The following is a 24,449-nucleotide window of genomic DNA, read 5'->3' on the forward strand; positions in this document are numbered from 1 at the left end:
CACACACACACACACACACACTTTTTTTTATTAGTATTTCTATAAATACTTCACTTGAGGCGGCTTTAGTGAGGGCCTGATTATAGTGATGCTAAATATTTTACTCCCCAAGTCAATTCATGGTACTTATACTGTTAAGCTACAAATGTGAAAAGAATATATCTATAACAAAAAGACTTTATTTTTATATTCCTGCTTTCTAAAATGTGATAAATAATATCAATATAGATAAGACTTAATTATTACTCTACATTAATTCCATAATTGTGGGTTTTATTTAATCATGGCAGAGGTCTAAGCCTTTCTTTTGTTACTTTCCGAATACCATGTCTGAATGTATAAAGCTTTCTTCAGTTTCTAACATTGCTTTCTTTCTTTTGATGTCACTAGCTCTTATAACATTAAAACGCATTGATAAAATGAATTTCAGAAACCAAGGCCTATGAAAATAATCGAGTCATTAGACTTCAAGGGTGTGAGGTCATTTAGTCAAAATTCCTTCCTTTCTGAAAAGATCGGGGCTACAGCTTTTAAATCATCACCATATGAGGAGACATGATTCCTCGTATTGACTTGTGATATACTAGTAGGTGTAGAACTTCAGCTCTGCAAAGGGATACAAACCCACTAGCGAATAGAATTCTAGCCATTTATCATAATGTAACTATGAAGATAATTTGAACACCAGGAAGAAATGCAGAAATAATGAGGGGGAAAAAGAACAAGATCCACCTTTAGGATTTCAGAAGCAACTTTAGTAAGTTCTCTGGTAGAAGAAAAGGTTCTTTTCATACAGAGAGAAGAAGCAGGTAGCAGATACATGTCAAGAAAAAAAATCACAGTTGGCCAATTCAAGTACACAGACTTGGTTTGGGAAATGCAAACTTGGAGTTATGAATTTTGTTGATTCTGAATGGCAAATGAATTGTCGAAAGCATTACTGAAACTAATCTAACACTATTTCCTAGATGTCCCTTATATTTCATCATCCAGAGACTCAGTTTACCAAGAGAGAACACCAATATATTTTAGTCATAGAGAGAAGCTTTTCAGTTATGATGTTATTCAGAACAGGTGGCTATGAATTGATACTCTAAGAATTAAAGCAGAGAAAGAACAAAGATAGCACTTCTCAGCTTGGAGAGAAGACTGCTGAACTATAAAAAAATCAAATTTATGTGTTTTCATCTAAGAAATCATGTGTATGTGTTTTGTATTGTTTTGTAGGAGTTTGCTAATAAAGATATCACCAAAGGTTAGAAACAAAATCAGTTAAAGGAAATGCTGGTAGTATGGCATGCTGTAATGCAAAAATCTCTAGAGCAGACAGTCTTGTTTTAGGGGTAAGTAACATCTCACTTTGATTAAATTCAAGGTCATAAACTATTTCAGTTTTAAGAAGGGTATTTGGAAAGAGACTGGCTTAGTTAAATCAAAGGGTAGAAGCTTAGTTTTGTTTTTGGGGTTTTTTTTGTTTTTTTGTTTTTGTTTTTGTTTTGTTTTTGTGGTACTGGGGTTCCTGGAAACCCTTCTACCTCCGGGCTACACTCCTAGACCTATTTTTATACTATTTTATTTGGAAACAGGGTCTCTTAAATAGGCGCGGCTGGCTTCGAACCTGCATGATTCTCCTGTCTCCACCTCCCAAGTGCGGGGATTACAAGCGTGCGCCACCACGCCAGGCAGAAGCTTAGTTTTTTAAATGTTGATTGTCCTTTACAAATTTTGACTCATTCCATGTCCCTTCATAAGCAAATATGTGCTTAGATGTAAGTGTACTACTAACTAAACCAACACACACAGGGTAATGGAGAAATCAAAATAAGGAATGAAATTTTGAAAAGAGAGAGTTTTATATAACTTTGAAAGAGACTTATTGGTCTCTTTTAATTATTATACTAATGTCTCTGCAGTAGGATAAATATAAATTTGTCTGTTCTACTAAGTTATAAATCTGTGAGGTTATAGGCAATTTATCTAGTTTCCTTTATAAACTCATATATATATATATATATATATATATATATATATATATATATATATATATATAAGGATCATGCACTTTTACATCAAAAAAGGAGAAAGCTTTCCCACTGACTAACTTTCCCTCTGAGTTTGGATACTGTGTAGACCAGTGGTCTAAGTTTCCTACCTGATAGCAGAAGCCTTTTGCCTTTTTCATCACAGACCACTTTGAGCATAGAATGAAAGAAAAGTCTTGAGACTTTTCCCCAAGAATTATAATATGTATATAAATTTTTTATACTTTTTGGGGTGATAAGAAGGAAATTTGAACCTTCTACAGCCAATTCATCTGCTCCGAATTAAGACCTTTTTTTGTTTCATTCCTGGGGATCAAATCCAAGACCTACCACTGAGCTATAGCCCCAGACCTAAGATCCATTTTCAAATTTAAAAACTTACCTTGTACAAGATGGACTTTAGGTATGGAAAAGAAACGCCCAAGGAGCAAGGGAGGTGGTCTAAGGAAGGGAGGTTATGGATAATTAATGAAGGAAACACTTGCATTGACATTATGTTCATACGTGAGAATGCCGGTGCCAGTCTTAGCGTCATGTATGTGGAAGTGGAGGGCGTGGGGAGGAGCGGGGGAGCTCACCAAGAGCTGTGTGCATGTGTGCCACTGCCCACTGCATTATGAGAGACTATGGTGCACCAATTAAAGTATTTTCAAAAGATTTGTCTTATTTATCAGACACTGTTAAAGTTCTTTGTAGACTTTTACTACATAGATACTTCCTATCTATGTAAATATCCAATTATATAAAAAGAGATGTGGAATTTATCATATTCTTGGCCCCAATATGCCTATAAAGGAGGTTTTCACTGTGTGCCTGTTTCATGCCAGGCACCATATTGGAGGAAAGTGATATAATATTGATAAAACTGAAGTCCAGACCATCAAGAATTTTTAAATCTAGTGGGGAATGTTTCTCACAATCAAATCTAAAGAAACTCTGGAAATAATACCACCCTCACAAATTTAACGTGGCTGGAAAACTTTAAATTCCAAGTACATAAGATTATTTATAAAAGAGGCATTTCTTTTAAAAAAAAATAAAAAACTTCTCTAAAATGTTTCCTTAAAACTAGTCAATTGCACTAACGTATTTCATAGACTACTTGCTTCATAAAGAGCTAGAACTCTTAAAACATTAAATAGCTTCCTCTTAAAGTTTATATGAAAATGAAATAACATACCTCCTGTCATTTTTAAAGAATAATTAAAATATGATGCATACATGAATTATTGGTTCACATATAAATTCCAAAATAAATTTATTGAGGCCTAGTTACTGGAATAATAACTTTCTTACAAATTAACTTTGAATAATAATTATCCTCTACTCTGACCTACTTTGGATATCCTTTATCTTGTTGTATTAGACTGTGCCTCACTCTACCATGCTTGTGAAAAAATCATACTAAATATTCCTTGAAGGAAAAAATAAACCCATATAATTCAAAGTTACCAACATTCAAGAAAGTGTTACACATAAGGCTTCCTGCATCTGAGTAGATTAGAAACCACATTTCTCTCAAGTATCTTCAGTACTCTCCCTTCACACCACAACTTGAGATGTAGGGAGTATAGGCAGTAGTATAATCAACTTCTTAACTTTCTTAAGGGAGAATCAACCAGAGCTACTAATAATTAATTCATTGCTCCAAGTAGGCTTGATTCCTATTGAAGAAACTTCAGCCCTTCCTTCTTTCTGGGCTAACCAGTTCAGGAATACATGATTAAGTATATTGTTATTTTACTTTCATCTTTTGTAAAGGTATTAAGTGTTTTGTATAGTTAACACTCATTGGAATTGTGATTTAAATTACATAGATTCAGAACTAATAATATTCTCTTCTCACAGGCTATCCAGATTATGATTGGCATCTTTCATGTTTTCATGTGGTATTTCCTATTGGTTTTGTATATGGGACAAATTAAAGGAGTGTTTGGGACATATGATCCTTTAACTTACCAAGCAGGAAGTACTTTATGGGGAGTTTTTGTGAGTAGAACATATTTATATTGGCTTAATCATTCATTAAGTAATATGGCCATAGTAAGAGGTAGAGAAGATTTCTATGGAAAAGAAAAGAAGAAGCCTTTCCTCCGAATTTAGATATTATGTAAGGCTCCTACCTGAGTGCTTAGTAGAGGTCCCTAACTTCTGTTTGCAGGAGAATTATGTAACTAAATGTCATGTTGGTAATTTACTCAATTCCTTCTTTCAACAAATCCGTATTGACTACTTCTAATTTTCAAGTGCTATTCCAAAAGATGTGGATACAGGAGTGAAGACACAATGACAGCCTTAGAGCGGATTTTCTCTAGATTTATCAAATTCAAAGAATCCTAAACATAATATCCATTACCATGGTTAACTTTCTTATTTATAATCTTCACCTTAGCCTCCTTGCACAAGTCAGTACTCATTTTCTACATCTGTCATTACCTGCATTCTAGTGTGGTTTTTAAACAGCCATGAGGTTAGGAGGAAAACCTGGAGAGTGTGGTATCTTCTAAGCCAAGTGGAGAAAGTAGCTGAAGAAATAGAAGAAGATAACTGTATAATATTCAGGATTTGTCAAATGAGATGAGGACTAGCATTGGTGACTGTGTTTAGCAATGTGGTTAACCATCAATAAAATTACAAGTAGGTTTAGTGGAATTGGGAGGCAAAAGCCTGATTGGAGTTAGCTTGAGGAATGTGGAAAGTGAGGAATTGGAGGTGGTAAATACAGACAACTCCTTTAAAGGACTTTACTGTAATGCGGCCTAGAGAAATGGAGTGACAACTGGGGAAATCAGGCCAACTGAAGGGTTTAATTTTTGTTTCTGTGAGTTGAGATACTATCATGTCTCTTGTTGAGGGCATTGAGCCAGAAAAAAGAAAATTGATATGAGATTATTGGGGATGGGCATTGGGAGTGTGTGTGTGTGTGTGTGTGTGTGTGTGTGTGTGTGTGTGTGGTACTAGGGGTGGAACCCAGGGGTTTTCTACCTCCAGGCTATACTCCCAGCCCTACTTTATGTTTTATTGGAAACAGGGTCTCACTAAGTTGCTGAGAGCCTCACTAAGTAGCTGAGGCTGGCTTTGAACCTGTGCGATCCTCCTGTCTCAGCTTCCCAAGCGCAGGGATTACAAGCGTGTGCTGCCACACTGGGCTCTGGGTTTTTGGGGGTTTTTTTTTTACAGTGAACATCTAGTGGGCAGAGGCCAAGAATGCTACCAAGCATCCTGTAATGCATAGGACAGCCTCTCACAACAAAAATTATACACCTAAAATAGTTTCAAGGTAAGGCAGCCTCTCACAACAAAAATTTTACACCTAAAATAGTTTCAAGGTAGGGTGGCAGGAAGGAAAAAAAGAAAAGACATATTTTGATGAAAATTTGAGGGTTTATGGAAGTTTTCTTCCAGTAGCCTCACATACCCCTGTGAAGCCAGGTCTTGAGCCTGAGCAAGGATAGGCAAACGGACTGGCTGTTTTAGGGGAAAGAGAGACTATGAAGTAGTCATCTGCGAGGCAGTGCCTGTAGTAGAGTCGTCGTTTGATTTTCACATAGCATTAAGGATTCACATTGGGCTTGGGAGCATGATTGTGTAGTAAGATGTGGTGTGTGTGTGTGTGTGTGTGTGTGTGTGTGTGTGTGTGTGTGTGTTTCTCAGGCCTTGTTCAGCTGCATGAGAACAGGCCTGAAGGCAAAGGGAAACTACATGTAATCAACACGTTGGGTTAACTGTGTATGTGTGATAAACATGCAAGATGCAAAGGAGTTGAGAATGGATACAAGGGAGCATTTGTAATGATCAACCATGGAATATAGGCTGGTCAGAGAGAGGTTTTAAAAGGGAAATAAGTGTCTCAGAATATAGATACGGACAGTACACCTTTCTATATTCAATCACAATGGGGAGTAGACTCATGGGCCACTATTTCCACATCTGAATATATACACGATTATTATAATTGATGGCATCATCTCTTTAGGAGTAGAAGCATTTCAAGTAATAACCAAATGAATTATACATGATATACATATAAGCAAACTTGTTTCCTAATTCAGGGATGTTTAGGCAATCTTTGACATATATCACAACCTGCATTTTCCCACTGTCACTTATATATTTTTATTACTATTGTCTCTACTGTTACTTTCAGTAATAGTAATAACATTACCTTTTGATAATATCACTTCATGATGGAAACTTCTGATTCCTTATACCAAAACTTCTTTACATTTTGTGACTTTTAGTGTTCTAAAAATAGTTGAATTAGAAGAGAGAGTTTTGAAAAATACATTTTAAATTGACCTGCATTATCAATTAGTACTTATAAATATCTGTTTTTATATTCAGTTTGTTCTGTCAGGAGCCTTCACAATAAGATCAACAAAGTATCCAACTCGATTCCTGGTAAGTTGAAATGTTTGGAGTATCTCTAAAAATCACTTCACAATTATTTTTAAAAAGTAGGTTTTTAATAAAAGGATAGTATCTAATTACCTGTAAAATAAATAAGTGAAAACTTAGAATCATATAAGTTAATGTGAATAAACTGCTGTAGTGAAACCATGATTATTCTATGCAAAAGCTTCCAAATTTAAATAGTTTCTGTTTTGTTTGATGTTCTGTCTTTTAACCTTTTATGAATAGTGTTGTAACAGTTTAAGATGTCTCTGGGTTGTTTTCTTAGCTAGTTTGAAAAAACAGCCAGAACTGCACTGCTACAAGCTTAAGCAAAGTTTTATTATTACAAGGTAGAAAGGAGGTACAGAACAATTAAAGCACTGTGTCAGAATGTTTATAAAAATTTTTATAAGAATTTATTATCTCCTTTCTCTCATCCTGCTTAGCCAATAGTTCCCTTTCCCCACCAAAAGCAGGTGCAGGCCCACCAGTTATCTCTGCTATGTAAGCCTTTTCTGTGACCCTTTGTTCATCCCCACAGGGACAGACAGATCTGACTTCACTGGTCAAAATGTTTTACTTGGTAGGCAAGGTCAGGGGCCGCATGGTAGAAGCCTGGTTTGTTTTTGTTTTATTTTTTTTCCTTTAAACATGTATTATCCACCCGTGTCCTTGGTGAGTTCTCAGCTTCTTATATCTTTATCTGCTAGAAGTTACATAGTATGCTGAAAAACTTGTTTATAATAAAGAAAAGAGCTGGGCCCCAGGCCGAACTGCGAGTAGCACGCCAGACCCCTGGAGAAACCAGGCCCAGTAAGACGCTGGGTTCTGGGCGGGGGTCGAGCTCAGGGCACGCCAGCTGGGGCCCTGGTCGCGGGACCCTGGGCCCCGGGCCAAACTGCGCGTAGCACGCCAGGCCCCTGGAGAAACCAGGCCCAGTAAGACGCTGGGTTCTGGGCGGGGGTCGGGCGCGGCGCACAAAAGCTGGGGCCCAGTTCACGGGACCCTGGGCCCCGGGCCGAACTGCGCGTAGCACGCCAGACCCCTGGAGAAACCGGGCCCAGTAAGACGCTGGGTTCTGGGCGGGGGTCGCGGGCGGGGCACGCCAGATGGGGCCCGGGTCACGGGACTCTGGGCCCCAGGCCGAACTGCGAGTAGCACGCCAGACCCCTGGAGAAACCAGGCCCAGTAAGACGCTGGGTTCTGGGCGGGGGTCGAGCGCAGGGCACGCCAGATGGGGCCCGGGTCGCGGGACTCTGGGTCCCGGCCGAACTGCGCATAGCACGCCAGACCCCTGGAGAAACCAGGCCCAGAACAGAAAAAGATAAAGAAAAATATCGGAGAGGAGGTAAGAAAGCCGTTATGGATGCCAGGACACTGGGGATGCAGACAAAACTTATCTAAATGCACTGGAACTTATGGAAAAATTCGCCGTGAAAGAGGACTGCTATTTCTCTATATTGTTAAGAATCTCAGACATCACATATAAGGAGAGAGTTTAGCGGAGACCAAGGAGAAATGCGGTGTTGAAAGAGTTCTCCGCGATGGTGGTGGAGACTTGTATTCAGGAGAAGCAGAAACCGGATCTTACCAACTTTATTTTTTTTGGAGAAATTACACCAAATGTCGAATGCTACCATCACGCATGCTTAGGAACACTGGACAACGTTCAGAGTGGAAAAAGAGCCTGGGAAGGATTTGAAACGGTGGAAGCAGTGGCAATGCCAGTGGCCAATATTCGGGGGAGGCAGAGATCTGATACATTACAACTGGAACCTTTGAAATAATAACCACAGAGACAGTGATCGGAACCTGCTGAGGGGTTAGGCGGGCGCCGGGGCCAGTGGCCGACATCGGAGCTTGCTGTGAGGCAAGGCCACTACTGAGGCCTCCGTGGCCGGGATTGGAACCTGCAGAGGGGTTAGACCGATGCTGGGGCCAGCGAGGCCGGCACTGGAGCCTGCCATGAGGCAAGGCTTGTGCTAGGGCCTCCGAGGTTGGGTCCGGAACTTGCTGAGGGGTTAGGCCGGTGCTGGGGTCAGCGAGGCCGGCATCGGAGCCTGCCGTGAGGCAAGGCCAGTGTTGGGGCCCCCGAGGACGGGACCGGAGCCTGCTGAGGGGTTAGGCCGGTGCTGGGGCCAGCGAGGCCGGCATCGGAGCCTGCCATGAGGCATGACCAGTGCTGGGGTCTCCCGAGGCCGGGATCGGAGCCTGCCGAGGGGTTAAGCCAGTGCTGGGGCCAGTGAGGCCGGCATAGGAGCCTGCCGTGAGGCATGACCAGTGCTGGGGCCTCCGAGGCCAGGATCAGAGCCTGCCGAGGGGTTAGGCCGGTGCTGGGGCCAGCGAGGCTGGCATCGGAGCCTGCCGTGAGGCATGACCAGTGCTGGGGCCTCCGAGGCCGGGATCAGAGCCTGCCGAGGGGTTAGGCCGGTGCTGGGGCCAGTGAGGCCGGCATCGGAGCCTGCCTTGAGGCAAGGCCGGTACTGGGGCCTCCGAGGCCGGGATCAGAGCCTGCCGAGGGGTTAGGCCGGTGCTGGGGCCAGCGAGGCCGGCATTGGAGCCTGCCGTGAGGCAAGGCCGGTACTGGGGCCTCCGAGGCCAGGATAAGAGCCTGCCGAGGGGTTAGGCAGGTGCTGGGGCCAGCGAGGCCGGCATCGGAGCCTGCCTTGATGCATGACCAGTGCTGGGGCCTCCAAATCCGGGATCGGAGCCTGCCAAGGGGTTAGGCCGGTGCTGGGCCAGCAAGGCCGGCATCGGAGCCTGCCTTGAGGCAAGGCCGGTACTGGGACCTCTGAGGCCAGGATAAGAGACTGCCGAGGGGTTAGGCTGGTGCTGGGGCCAGCGAGGCCGGCATCGGAGCCTGCCGTGAGGCATGACCAGTGCTGGGGCCTCCGAGGCCGGGATCGGAGCCTGCCGAGGGGTTAGGCCGCTGCTGGGGCCAGTGAGGCCGGCATAGGAGCCTGCCGTGAGGCATGACCAGTGCTGGGGCCTCTGAGGCCAGGATCAGAGCCTGCCAAGGGGTTAGGCCAGTGCTGGGGCCAGTGAGGCTGGCATCGGAGCCTGCCGTGAGGCATGACCAGTGCTGGGGCCTCCGAGGCCGGGATCAGAGCCTGCCGAGGGGTTAGGCCGGTGCTGGGGCCAGTGAGGCCGGCATCGGAGCCTGCCTTGAGGCAAGGCCGGTACTGGGGCCTCCGAGGCCAGGATAAGAGCCTCCGAGGGGTTAGGCTGGTGCTGGGGCCAGCGAGGCCGGCATCAGAGCCTGCCGGGAGGCAAGGCCGGTACTGGGGCCTCCGAGGCCAGGATAAGAGCCTGCCGAGGGGTTAGGCAGGTGCTGGGGCCAGCGAGGCCGGCATCGGAGCCTGCCTTGATGCATGACCAGTGCTGGGGCCTCCAAATCCGGGATCGGAGCCTGCCAAGGGGTTAGGCCGGTGCTGGGGCCAGCGAGGCCGGCATTGGAGCCTGCCATGAGGCATGACCAGTGCTGGGGTCTCCGAGACCGGGATCGGAGCCTGCCGAGGGGTTAGGCCGGTGCTGGGGCCAGTGAGGCCGGCATCGGAGCCTGCCGTGAGGCATGATCAGTGCTGGGGCCTCCGAGGCTGGGATCGGAGCCTGCCGAGGGGTTAGGCCGGTGCTGGGGCCAGCGAGGCTGGCATCAGAGCCTGCCATGAGGCAAGGCCGGTACTGGGGCCTCCGAGGCCAGGATAAGAGCCTGCAAGGGGTTAGGCCGGTGCTGGGGCCGGTGAGGCCGGCATCGGAGCCTGCCTTGAGGCATGACCAGTGCTGGGGCCTCCGAGGCCGGGATCAGAGCCTGCCGAGGGGTTAGGCCGGTGCTGGGGCCAGTGAGGCCGGCATCGGAGCCTGCCTTGAGGCAAGGCCAGTACTAGGGCCTCCAAGGCCGGGATAAGAGCCTGCGGAGGGGTTAGGCCGGTGCTGGGGCCAGCGAGGCCGGCATTGGAGCCTGCCGTGAGGCAAGGCCGGTACTGGGGCCTCCGAGGCCAGGATAAGAGCCTGCCGAGGGGTTAGGCTGGTGCTGGGGCCAGCGAGGCCGGCATCGGAGCCTGCCTTGAGGCATGACCAATGCTGGGGCCTCCGAGGCCGGGATCGGAGCCTGCCGAGGGGTTAGGCTGGTGCTGGGGCCAACGAGGCTGGCATTGGAGCCTGCCATGAGGCTAGGGGGTGCTGGGGCCTCTGAGGCCGGGATTGGAATCCTGCCAAGGGGTTAGACCGGTGCAGGGGCCAATGGCCAGCATCGGAGCCTGGCGTGAGGCAAGTTCACTCCTGCGGCCTCCAAGGCCGGGACCAAAGCCAGCTTAGGGGTTAGACCGGTTCAAGGGCCAGCAAGACCAGAACTGGGCCTCCCATGAGGCAAGGCCACTGCTTGAGCCAGCAAGGTCTGGATCAGTCCACTGAGTAGCCAGGCCACTACTGGGACCATCAAGAGTGGGATTGGTACTTGCAACGCAGCATGCACAGAGAAATATCGCAGAAAATATAAATCATACGCTTCTCTTAATCAGCAATAACTAGGAGGAAAAGGGCAACAGGAAGAGGTTGAGCTATAGAAAGGGCCCTATAGTGAGCAACTAATGTGACCAATCAGAGGGTATGTAATACTGGAGGACGGAGCCTCTTTAAAATGCAGGAGGTACATAAACAAATGTATCAAAGTAAATCACCAAAGAAGTGTGGGATGGAGGGAGGGGGAGGGAATGGGATGGGGGCTGGAGGAGGGCTAATTGGATGATGTGTGCTTGTATATCCTCTCAAGTCTTGTACTCCAATGTGATTGATATATGACTACAATGCACCAATTTAAAAAATAAATTAATTTTTAAAAAAAAATAAAAAAATAAAAAAAATAAAGAAAAGACACAGAAATATAGTATTTTAAGGAATGGAAGTTTTGGGAACTATAACTTTTGTGTTATTAGTAATTAATAATGGATTAATATAGCTTGCTTTTTGTCTTTTAACTTTAGTCTAAATTGTTGTGAGAGTCTATACAATTCTTTTTCTAAGTGTAGATGTCTGTGTTTTAACATTCAGTTTTCAGCTGGGCTAACAAGCCAACTTATAGCTGACTGAGGTCAACATTGGCTGCAGTTCTTGGCTGACGCTTTAGAGACAGAAAAGGATTTCATTGTTCTGCCTAAATATGAAAGCTTCTTCCTATTAGCAATCAATACAGGCTTAATCCCCATCAACTATATCAGAAAAATTTTAATAGGACCTAACCCCTTTATAAATAACACTATAGTACTATAAAACTTCCCTTTATATTTTATGTATACATATATAATAGTACTATAAAGCTTAATTTTATATACAGACATTATAATGTTGTAAAACTTTATTTTTGGACTATTCGTTTTGGGGACAAGATTGTATCTTGTAACAAAGAAGGGTATCTGTCATAAAAATAGACACATACAACAATGGAACAGAATAGAAGATACAGAAACTAATCCACACACTTACAGCCAACTCATTTTCAACAAAGGTGCAAAAAACGTGGGTCAATATGTTTTCTCTCATATGTGAAAGCTAGGGAGTAATCCGGATACAAGAAGGACTTTAGATAATGGGGGAGAAACCCCAGTGGAGTGAGGGAAGTGGTCAAGAGGAGTGTGGGGGAGGGGATTAAAAAGGGAACATTTCCATTGACATCATGTGCATATGTGAGAATATCAGTGCCAATCTCAATATCATGTGTGGGGAAGGATGGAGTGAGGAGAGAGCCAAAGAGAACCCTATGCTGGGAAGATGGCGACCGAGAAAAGCAGGGCTTAAGAGCCCCGCTAACAACCAATCTCTATTACCACAAAATCAGCGCCTTTCATAGCCAGAAAACACCATCACCAGAGAAACAAAAATAATCACCAGCCCCAGAGAGGAGGGGGGTCTCATAACAGAGCTCAGAGCCACAGAGGAGATACGCCAGCCTCACGGCTGAGGACACAACACGGCAGCAGTGCCTTACTGCCAGCGGCAGCAGCGAGCTCACTGGACAGCTACGGCTACAGACCAACGCACTCAACAGCCCACCAGGCTCCAGAGAGGAGCGGCGGACAGCGAGCCGAGGTGAGCCGCTGCCGAAGAGCCTGGACAGCGAGCCGAGGTGAGCCGCTGCGGAAGAGCCCGGCGGGATTCGGCAGACTTTTCGGCGCAGGGAGCATCTAAAGCTCCTAGTGGCTGGGATCAGCACACGCTGCAGGGACTCAGAGCGGAGTTCAAAAACAGAGAAGAAATACGCCAGCCTCATGGCCGAGGGCATGGCAGCAGCGCCATATTGCCACCAGCAGCAGCGGCAGCAGCAGCAAATTCACCGAGTCCACTACAGCTCCATCTGCGTATTCAACAGTGAGTCAAATTGCAGGCCCCAGAGGAGAAATCCCAGAACTGACTCCCAGGGACTTGACCAGTGGGGGAGTGGCGGTGGCAGAGATATCACACCATAAGAGAACGCGCAACCTGGCACCCCCCATAGTCTAAAGCAGCCTCTATTGACTCCCTGGGTCTGAGACTTTGCGATACAACCCAGTAAAGGAGTAGTGCTAACTGAGATACCACAGACTCGAGATCCAGAGCACCTTAAGTGAAGTCGTAGTGACCCAGGGAGGAACCCAGAGAAGGCACAAACTTCCGAAATCATGGGAAAGAGGAATAACAATGGAGCAATGAGCTAAAACTTACTTCCGGAAAGATGGCGACCGAGAAAAGCGGGGCTTAAGAGCCCCGCTAACAACCAATCTCTATTACCACAAAATCAGCGCCTTTCATAGCCAGAAAACACCATCACCAGAGAAACAAAAAAATCACCAGCCCCAGAGAAGAGGGGGTCTCATAACAGAGCCCAGAGCCACAGAGGAGATATGCCAGCCTCAGGGCTAAGGACGCGGCAGCGGCGCCTTACTGCCAGCGGCACCGGCGAGCTCACCGGACGGCTACGGCTCCAGACCAACATACTCAACAGCCCACCAGACTCCAGAGAGGAGCGGTGGACAGTGAGCCGAGGTGAGCCGCTGCAGAAGAGCCCGGACAGCGAGCCGAGGTGAGCCGCTGCAGAAGAGCCCGGCAGGATTCGGCAGACTTTTCGGCGCAGGGAGCATCTAAAGCTCCCAGTGGCTGGGATCAGCACACGCTGCAGGGACTCAGAGCGGAGTTCAAAAACAGAGAAGAAATACGCCAGCCTCACGGCCGAGGGTGTGGCAGCGGCACCATATTGCCACCAGCGGCAGCGGCAGCAGCAGCGAATTCACCGAGTCCACTACAGCTCCATCTGTGTATTCAACAACAGTGAGTCAAATTGCGGGCCCCAGAGGAGAAATCCCAGAACTGACTCCCAGGGACTTGACCCAGTGGGGGAGTGGCGGTGGCAGAGATATCACACCATAGGAGAATGTGCAACCTGGCACCCCCCACAGTCTAAAGCAGCCTCTATTGACTCCCTGGGTCTGAGACTTTGCGATACAACCCAGTAAAGGAGTAGTGGTGACTGAGATACCACAGACTCGAGATCCACAGCACCTTAAGTGAAGTCGTAGTGACCCAGGTGGAACCCAGAGAAGGTACAAACTCCCGAAATCATGGGAAAGAGGAATAACAATGGAGCAATGAATGCCCACAATCCCACAACATCAGAACCCAATAAAACAGAAATTCAGAGATTTCTAGAAGATCAAATCAGGAAAATAACTGTAGAAATAATAGAGGTGTTTCGAAAAGAATTCAGAGAGAGCCAAAAAGAGATAAAGGATGCAATTAATTAAGTAAAGGCCTCAATTCAAAATACAAACAACTGATTAGACCACATGGAGAATAGAATCTCGCTCCTAGAAGATGAGCAATCCAAAAATGAACGCATAGTTTCTAATTTAGAAAAAAAAACCCGACAGCAGGAATCTGACATTGAAGAAATATGGGCCCATTTCAAGAGAGCTAACCTAAGAATAATTGGAATAGAGGAGGGAAAAGAAGGTGAAACCAAAGGGATCAACAATCTCTTCAAGGAAGTAATAGCAGAAAATTTTCCAAACATAGAGCAAGAAGTCGATACACAGGTCCAGGAAACTTATAGAACTCCCTTTAGACAGGATCGGAGAAGAGGATCCCCACACCACATAATTGTCAAAATGACCAATGTGGAAGCCAAGCAGAGAATTTTAAAGGCAACAAAAACAAAGGGCCAAGTGACATTCAGAGGCAAACCAATTAGAATCACTCCAGACTTCCCAAACCAAGTCATGAGAGCCAGAAGGGCTTGGAGTAACATATTCCAAACTCTGAAAGAAAACAACTTCCAGCCAAAAATTTCCTACCCAGCAAAACTTTCTGTCAAATTAGGTGGAGAAATAAGAAGCTTCCATGACAAACAGAAACTGAAGGAATTTATGTCTTCAAAACCAGCACTAGAGAAAATACTCAAAGAGATTAACTACAAAGAAGAAATAGGTAACACACACCAGAACCAGAGAAACAAGATTTTCCATCCAACAGACAAATAAGATTAGTTATCTGTGGAGATTCATTATTTATGTTAGTCTTATACCTATCTCTAAATTGTATTGTTTGCTTTTATTGTTAATTTTTAGGATTTCTAGTTAGAATATTAATATACCTTCAGATATAGCACTTGGAAATATTTTATCCCATTCTATCAGTAACTTTTAACTCTGTTTACATTGTCTTTGGATATACAATATTTTATTTGTTAGGGAGTTTGTATACCCTTTTGTTGCCTGTGCCATTGAAATCATATCCAAGAAATCACTGCCAATTTCAATGTTGTGAGGTTCTATGACCCAGATTTTCTTCTAAAAGTTTATAGTATTAAGATTTATATTTAGGTCTTTTATCTATTTTGAGTTAATATTTGTATATGGGATTAGGTAAGGGTCCAATTTTATTCTTTTTCATGTAATTATTATTTTTCAACAATATTTAGTTAAAAGATTATTATTTCCTCCACCAAATGTTCGTGGAAACCTTGTCAAAAATAACTTGACAATATATGGAAGAATGTATCTCTAGGATTTTATTTAACTCCAATGATTTATATATCTGCCTTTAGAACAGTACTACACTGTTTCAGTTATTGTAGCTTTATATGGTTTGAAATTAGAAAATATATATCTTCTAGCTTTGTTCTTTTTTGAGATCGTTTTGGGTATCTAGAGTCCATATTACATATTAGGATAGATTTTTTCCTGAAAAATAAATATATAAATATATGATAGCTTCACCTAAAAAAAAGAAAAGAAAAGAAATATTCTCTGGTAAGAAAGAAAGCAAAAAAAAAATATTGAAATGTTATCTTTAAGTTATCAAAAGCTTGGTATCAGACAAATGAAACTGTTATGTGAGATTATCATTTTTAATTTTGGATAAATTGCTATAATACTAGATGTCAACCACTAAGCCAAGCATGGGAAGGAGGGATGGGGAGGGAATGGGGTGAGGATCTTGTGGGGGCTGACTGGGCGATGTGTGCATGTATGTCTACAAAAGTTTTTTGTATCCCACTATGATGTATGAATACAGTGCACCAATAAAAAATTAAAAAAAAAACAAAGAGAACCCTACAAGAGCTGTGTGCATGTATTTCATCAGCACTATCTACTACATTATGATGGGAGACTGTTATGCACCAAAAAATTTTAAAAGCTTATGAAAAACTTCAAGTTTAAAATAAAACTAGGAAACACAGAGGATACCAGTGGGACTCCAGATAATGGAGGGGAAATATCAGCAAAGTTTGAATGGAAAGATAGGAGAGGAGGAAGGCTTATCTTGATTAATGAGGGTCTACATCTGAATATGTGTAAAATTAAGAATATGACATGGTTAACCTGGACAACCATTGGTGGGAGGGGGGGAGGGAAAATGGGGGCGGGGGGAGAGGGCATCAAATATAGTTTAAATGTATACTATTTATGTTCAATAAAAAATTGTTAAAAGAAAAAAAAATAATAAAGAATTGAAAATAGGGCTGAGGGCATAATTCAGAGGTAGAATGCCCCTGGGTCCCAATCCCAGTACCACAATAACTAAATAACTAAATAAACAAGTAACTAAACAACAATAAAATAAAATAAAGCAAATGAAATGTAAATAAAGAGAAAGCAATTTATTTTAAAAAAGGCAAGAGAGGAAGGCATTTGTCCAAAAAATATATTTGTCTGTGGCGTAGATAGAACACTTTTAGAATCTTAGAGCTGAAAGATATCTTAGGAATTGGTCTGATCTTATAATTTTACAGATTTAAAAAACAGATTTCTACCTTATTGATAAATTTTCCCAGATAATAAAACGCAGGATTAAAACTTAATAACTCCTGTTTGGTTCTATTTCTACAAGTAGTCATCATTTTCCATTGGCTTTATTCTTTTAGTTTGTATTTTCAATACAACCCCTTTTTTTTAATCATATCTTATAAACATTCTTACAACTGGCTCACGAGTTGTACAATACAATAGGTTTGATCTTTAGTGGAATTAAAAGATTTATCTTGCTAGTCTGATGAGATTTTAATATTTCTTCAAGATTAACTACGTTTCACGAAACCCAGAAAAAAAAATGTTTTGCATGAATGGCTAGCATATGAACAGTTCTAAATGCTTATGAACTAAATCAGCATTTTAACTAGATTACTTATTTGACAAAATAAACTATTACACCAAAGTATTTATTTTGAATATAATAAATTGACCTTATGTCTCTTCAGGTTTTAATTGCTTTGGCCTTCAACATACTGTCTGTCATTGCTACGATTGTTGCACTGGTTCTAACAATAGTGGAGTTGTCCTCTTTTAAGACTGTGTCATACAGGAATTATGGACAAGCGGTAAGTGATCAATTCATTAGATACATACTAAATTTCTCTTTTTTCCTATACATTTTAAATACTTTTATTGGTGCGTTACAGTCTCATATCATAATGTAGTTCATAGTAATGGTGACATTCATACACACAGTACTTGGTGGACTTTCTCCGGCTCCCTCTCTGTTCCCCCCCAACCCATAAAGAATATTGAGATTGGTGTTAGTATTCTCACATATGTACAGAATGTCAGTGGACCACACCTTCTTGGCTCCACTGGAATTTATTCTCCACTGTCTGAAATCACTCTTGTATCCTTAGCTTCCCCATATGACAGAAAATATGACTGACCTTCCACTTTCTGTGACTGGCTAATTTTACTTAAATTTTACGTAACATACTATTCAAAGGTCCATCCATTTTTCTGCAAATGACATAATTTTGTTGTTCTTTATTGCTGAGTATAACTTCATTGTGTACATATTCCATAATTTTGTAATTCATTCATCTGTTGATGGACAGCTAGTTGTGTTCCATAATTTGGCTTTTGCAAGCTGTGCTACTATAAACATGGATATGCATGTATTGCAATAATATCCTGATTGCAATCCCTTTGGGAAGATACCCAACAGTGGTATAAATGGATCATATGGTGTATCCATTCCCAGTTTTCTGAGTAATCTCCACACTGATCTCCATAGCAACAGCACCAAGTATAGAAGAGTTCCTACTTCACCACACCCTCACCAGCAGTTATTGTTTGACTTCTTGATTACTTCCTTTCTAACTAAGGTTAGATGGAAATTCATTGTAGTTTTGATTTTCATCTCCCTGGTTGCTAACGATTTTGAACATTTTTTTTCGTGTATTTATTGGCCATTTGTATTTGTTCTTTTGTGAAGTATCTAGTTAGCCTGTTTCTTGATTGGGTTGTTTTTTCAGTGTTAAGTCTCTAAAGTACTTTGTATAATTTAGATATTAGTCCTCTATCAGAGAAGTAGCTGGCAAAGTTTTTATCCCATTCTGTAAGCTGTCTTTTTAGACTCTTGATTTCCTTTGCTGAAGAGAAACTTTTTAGTTTAATGTCATCCCATTTATTAGTTATTTCTTCAATCTCCTGAGCTCTAGGGGTTTTATTGAGGAGGTTTCTACCTGTTCCTCTGTGTTGGGAGTGTTGGACCTCTGCTCTCCTGTAGTAATTTTATCTCTAGTCTAACTTCCAGGTAGTTAATCCATCTTGAATTGACTCCTATGCAGGGTGAGAGGTTGGGATTTAGTGCCATTTTTCTACAAATGGATAGTCAGTTTTCTCAACACCATTAGTTTGAAAAAGATTATCTTTTCTCCAGCATATGTTTTTGGCACCTTTGTTGAAAATCAGTTGGCTCTAAGTGTGTGGATTAGTATTTGTGTCTTCTCTTCTGTTCTGTTGTTCTAGGTGTCTTTTTTGTGTGACAGTAGCATGTTGTGTTTATTACTATGGCTCTATAGTGGCTTTGAAAATTGTGTTGGTTATTCTGGGTCTTTTGTTTTTCCATATGAAATTTAGGACTGTTTTTTCTAGTTCTTAAAGAATGACATCAGTATCTCTAGTTCTTAAAGAATGACATCAGTATCCCGATATGGATTGCACTGAATTTATAAATCACTTGTAGTAGAATGGCCATTTTGATAATATTAATTCTGGCTATTCAAGAGCTCAAGAAATATTTCTCTTTTCTAAGGTCTTCTTAAATTTCTTTTTCTTTTTTTTGCACAAGTTGTTTTTATTGGTACATTATAGTCTCACAACATAATATAGTTCATAACGATAGTGACATACGTGCACACAGCACTTGGCAAGCTTTCCCCACGTTCTCTCCCCACTCAATAAAATCACCATTGTTTTGTACTAGCAGTTGAACTCAAGGACATTCTACCTCCGATATGCATCCCCAGCCCATTTTTTTTTTTTTTTGGTGGTACTGGGGTTCCTGGAAGCCCTTCTACCTCCGGTCTACACTCCCAGACCTATTTTTACATTTATATTTGGAAACAGGGTCTCCTAAGCCAGCGCACACGGCTGGTTTTGAACCTGCGCGATCCTCCTGTCTCTGCCTCCCAAGCGCGGGGTTACAAGCGTGCGCCACCACGCCCGGCCTCCCAGCCCTATTTTATTTTTTGTTTTAAAACAGGGTCTCACTAGGTTCCTGAAGCTGTCCTCAAACTTGCCATCTAACTGTCTCAGCCTCCAAAGTACTGAGATTACAGTCATATGCCACCATGCCTGGTCAAATTTCTTCCTTAAATGGTTTATAATTTTCATTGTAGAGGTCTTTTACTTAGTTGGTTAAATTTTTCTAGGTATTGTATTGTTTATGAGGTTCTTTCAAATGAAATTACATTCTGGATTTCTTTTCCAGTGAATTCATGATTAGCATATAAGAAAACTACTGAATTTTTTAGTTTGATTTTGTATTCTGATATTTTTCTGGATATGCTTATAAGCTACACGTTACTTTTGGTTGAGTTTCCTTGGGTCTTCTTAGTATACAATCATAGCATCTGCAAAGAGAGATAATTTGATTTTCTTTTCCTATTTGTGTTTCTTTGATTTCCTTCTCTTGCCTTATTTCCCTGGCTACAGTCTTGATTACTATATTGAAAAGTAGTGGTGATAGTGGGCATCCTTGTCTTGTTTCTGACCTTTTTGTATGTATGTGTGGTCCTGGGGATGGAACCCAGAGATATTCTACCTCTGAGCTACACCCCCAACCTAAGTTTTTATTCTTTATTTTAAAACAGGGTCTCACTGAGTTGCAAAGGGCCTCACTAAGTAGCTGAAGCTGTCTATGAACCACGGTCCTCCTGTCTCAGTCTCCCAAATGCCGGGATTACAAGCATTCACCACCATGCCCAGCTTGTTCCTGACTTTAAAGGGAATTCTCATAGTTCTTCCCCATTTAATATGATGTTGGCTTTGGATTTATTGTATATTGCCTTTATGATGTTAAATTAGATATCTTCTATTCTGATTTTCTATAGTGTTTTTAACATGAATGAGTGTTGGATTTGTCACGTTTCTTCGACATCTATCAAGATGGCCACATGGCTTTTGTCCTTTGTTCTACTTATGAGTTGAATTATGTGTACTGATTTGCATATGCGGCATCCCTGGAATGAAACCAACTTGGTCAAGGTGTACAGTTTTCTTGAGATAGCTTTGAAAGTGTGTCACTAGTATTTTAGGAATTTAGGAATTTTGCGTCCTGTGTTCATCAAGGGTATTGGCCAGTAATTCTCTTTTCTTGAGGTATCTTAATTCAGTTTGGTATTAAGGTTATACTGGCCTTATAGAAGGGGTTTGGAACAACTTCATCTCTTTCTATTTTGCGGAATAATTTGTAGAATATCGTGTTTAGATTTTCTATAAAGGTTTTGTAAAATTCAGCTAGGAATCTGTCTGGACCTGCTCTTTTTTCTTTCTTTCTTTCTTTTTTCTTTCCTTCTTTACTGTGTGTGTGTGTGTGTGTGTGTGTGTGTTACTGAGATTGAACTCAGGGACATTCTACCTCCAAGTCATTTCTCTAGCCTTATTTTACTTTTTTTAATTTTTTGAAATGGGGTTTCACTAAGTTGCTGAGGCTGACTATGAATCGCAATCCTTCTGTCTCAGCTCTTCAAGTACTGGGATTACAGTGCATACCACCACGCCCAGCTTCTGGACTTTCTTTGATGGAAGGCTTTTTTATTGCTATTTCTGTCTTTTTGCTTGCTATTTTTCGGTTAGGTTTTTCTGTAGCCTCTTAGTTCAATTTAGATAGGTGGTATGTGTCTAAAAATCGGTCATTTTCTTCTGTTTCCCAGTTTATTGGAGTACAAATTTTTTAATAAATTTTTATTGGTGCATTGTAGTCATACTTCTTAATAGAATATAAAAACTTGAGACATGCACACATCACCCAATCAACCCTTACCCAATCCCTAACCCCTACCCTCTCCCTCCCTCCTTCCCATACTTGGTTTCCTGATTTACTTTGATATGTTTGTTTAAGTGCATCATTTGCTTTAAAGAATTTCCCTCTTCCCCCCTCCCATCCCCTCAGATAGGTCACTTTAATCGCTCCTCTATAGGATCTCTTCTTCATCTAGATTTCCTCCTGTTACCCATTTCTCCCTAGTTTTTGCACATTAGGGAAAGCATCTGATTTATTATTTTTTGTGACATTTCACTGCAAATGCCATAATTTTGTTCTCCTTTATGGCTGGGCAAATTTCATTGTGTACATATCCACTCATTTGTAATCCACTCATCTTGGCTGGTTCCACAGTTTGGCAATGATGAATTGTGCATCTATGAACATGGTTGCTCATGCATTAGTTTGGTATTTTGGTTTTCATTCTTTTTGGTAGATACCCATAGGTGGTATTGCTGGGTCATATGGTAAGTTTGTTTTCCTTCTTCTGAGGATCTTCCATACTGTTTTCCAAAGTGATTGCATTAATTTTTTTTTTTGGTATTCAATTCCAACTTTCTTTTTTTTACTTTATTTTATTTTATTTTTTATACATTTACTTATTTATTTTCAGAAAAAAATCTATCCTATTGAAACTCTAACCACCCAAAACAATTTCAAAAAAGAACACATCTAGAAGATGTACAATTTCTGATTTCAAACCTTATAAAGCAACAATAATCGAAACAGTATAGTACTGCTTTAAAGGCAGATATATAAACCAGTGGAGTAAAATAAAAAGCCGAGAAATAAATTCTTCCATATATGGTCAAGTTATTTTTGACAAGGTTTCCAAGAACATTAGGTAAAGGAAATAATTATCTTTTCTCTAAATATTGTTGAAAAATAACAATCACATGAAAAGGCATAAAATTGGACCCTTACCTAATACCAGATACAAATATTAACTCAAAATAAATAAAAGACCTAAATGTAAATCTTAACTATAAACTTTTAGAAGAAAACCTGGGTCATAAAACTTCACAACATTGAAATTAGCAGTGATTTCTTAGATATGATTCCAAAGGCACAGGCAACAAAAGAATAAACAAACAAACTTCATAAAAAATAAAAAATATTGTACATCCAAAGACAATGCAAACAGAATTAAAAGTTACTGATAGAATGGGACAAAATATTTCCAAATGCTATATCTTAAGGTATATTAATATTCTAAATAGAAATCCTAAATATTAGCAACCATAAAAGCAAACAATACAATTTAGAAATAGGTAAATGACTAAAATAGGTAATGAATCTCCAAAGATTTTTATATATCCAATAAACACATGAATATCACTCATCATTATCAAAAATATAACTAACCACTAAGGAAATACAAATAAAATCTTTAGTGAAATATTACTTCACATTTGTTAGGATGGCTACTTAACATGAATTACCTTGCTCCAGCCCTTTACCTTGAATTTGTTACTATCTTTACTGGTAATGTGTGTTTCTTGTAAGCAGCAAATGGATGTATTCTGGTTTTTAATCCATTTTGCCACTTTATGTCTTCTTATTGGGGAATTGAGGCCATTTACATTCAGTGTGATTATTGAGAGATAACTTTTAATTCCTAACATTAAGATTTTATTTCTGTTTGAAATACTGTTTATTCTTCTTTGCTTAGTTGTCTGCTAGATAGGAAATCTTGTTTCTCTGGTTCTGGTGTGTATTACCTATTTCTTCTTCATAGTTAATCTCTTTGAGTATTTTCTCTAGTGCTGGTTTTGAAGACATAAATTCCTTCAGTTTCTGTTTGTCATGGAAGCTTCTTATCCCCATAGTTTTGCTGGATAGGAAATTTTTGTCTGGAAGTTGTTTTCTTTCAGAGTTTGGAATATGTTACTCCAAGCCCTTCTGGCTCTCATGACTTGGTTTGGGAAGTCTGGAGTGATTCTAATTGGTTTGCCTCTGAATGTCACTTGGCCTTTTGTTTTTGTTGCCTTTAAGATTCTCTGCTTGGCTTCCACATTGGTCATTTTGACAGTTATGTGGCATGAGGAACCTTTTCTCTGATCCTGTCTAAAGGGAGTTCTATAAGTTTCTGGACCTGTGTATTGACCTCTTGCTCTATGTTTGGAAATTTTTCTGTTATTTCTTTGAAGAGATTATTGATCCCTTTGGTTTCACCTTCTTTTCCCTCTTCTATTCCAATTATTCTTAGGTTAGCTCTCTTAAAATGGGCCCATATTTCTTCAATGTCAGATTCCTGCTGTCTGATTTTTTTTCTAAGTTAGAAATTATGCATTCATTTTTGGAGTGATCTTCTAGGAGCGCTCCATGTGGTCTAAGCGATTTATAGTTTGAATTGATGCCTTTACTTCAATGATTGCATCCTTTATTTCTTTTAGACTCTCTCTAAATTCTTTTTGAAGGTCCTGTATTGTTTCTACAGTTATATTCCTGATTTGATCTTCTGGAGATCTCTGAATTTCTGTGTTATCAGGTTCCGATATTATGGGGTTGTGGACATTCATTGCTCTATTGTTGTTCCTCTTTCCCATGATTTCAGAAGTTTGTGCCTTCTCTGGGTTCTTCCCCGGGTCACCACGACTTCACTTAGGGTGCTCTGAATCTAAAGTTTGTGGAAATCTCAGCTGCCACTACTCCTTTACTGGGTTGTATTATAAAGTCTCAGACTTCTTTTTCTCTGTCCCTTGTGTTTACATTTTTTATTTCTCTCCTGATAGTGTTTTCTGGCTATGAAAAGTGCTGATTTTGTGGCAATAGAGATTGAGTGTTAGCAGGACTCGTAAACACTGCTTTTCTCAGTCGCCATCTTCCCAGAAGTCTTCTTGATGTGTTTTTGATTGCATGGTGCTAGTATTTTGTTTAGCTTTTTGTGTCTAATTTTATCAATGATATAGACCTCTAGTTTTCATTTCTTGAGCTATCTTTATTTGATTTTGATATTAACGTGATGTTGACTTCATCGAATCTTTTTGGGAGAGTGCCATTTGTTTCTGTTTCATGAAATAAACTGAGTATTGAGATTAGCTCTTCTATAAAAATTTTATAAAATTCATTTGGGAAACCATCTGGTCTTGAGGTTTTGTTTGATGGTAGGCTCTTATTGTTGCTTCAGTCTCTTTTATTGCTATCAGTTGGTTTAAATTTTCTATATCTTCTTGACTCAGTTTAGAAAGGTTGTATTTAATAGAAATTTGTCAATTTCTTCCAGATATTCCATTT

At 41.2% G+C, this 24,449-nt stretch overlaps 1 protein-coding gene across 1 annotated transcript in view; it reads left to right on the plus strand.

Moving 5' to 3' along the window:
* Window positions 1-1,292: 1,292 nt before the first annotated feature.
* MS4A13 (membrane spanning 4-domains A13) overlaps window positions 1,293-24,449 on the plus strand; it is a gene marked incomplete at both ends in the record, with an annotated part of 30,439 nt that continues 7,282 nt past the window's right edge. The window contains 3 exons of the mRNA XM_080691821.1: window positions 1,293-1,343; window positions 3,891-4,031; window positions 6,387-6,443. Coding sequence (XP_080547947.1) covers window positions 1,293-1,343; window positions 3,891-4,031; window positions 6,387-6,443 — 249 coding nt within the window. The remainder of the gene's footprint in view (window positions 1,344-3,890; window positions 4,032-6,386; window positions 6,444-24,449) is intronic.

This window comes from Muscardinus avellanarius (genome assembly GCF_963383645.1).
Source record: "Muscardinus avellanarius genome assembly, chromosome: 1".
Lineage (NCBI taxonomy): Eukaryota > Metazoa > Chordata > Mammalia > Rodentia > Gliridae > Muscardinus > Muscardinus avellanarius.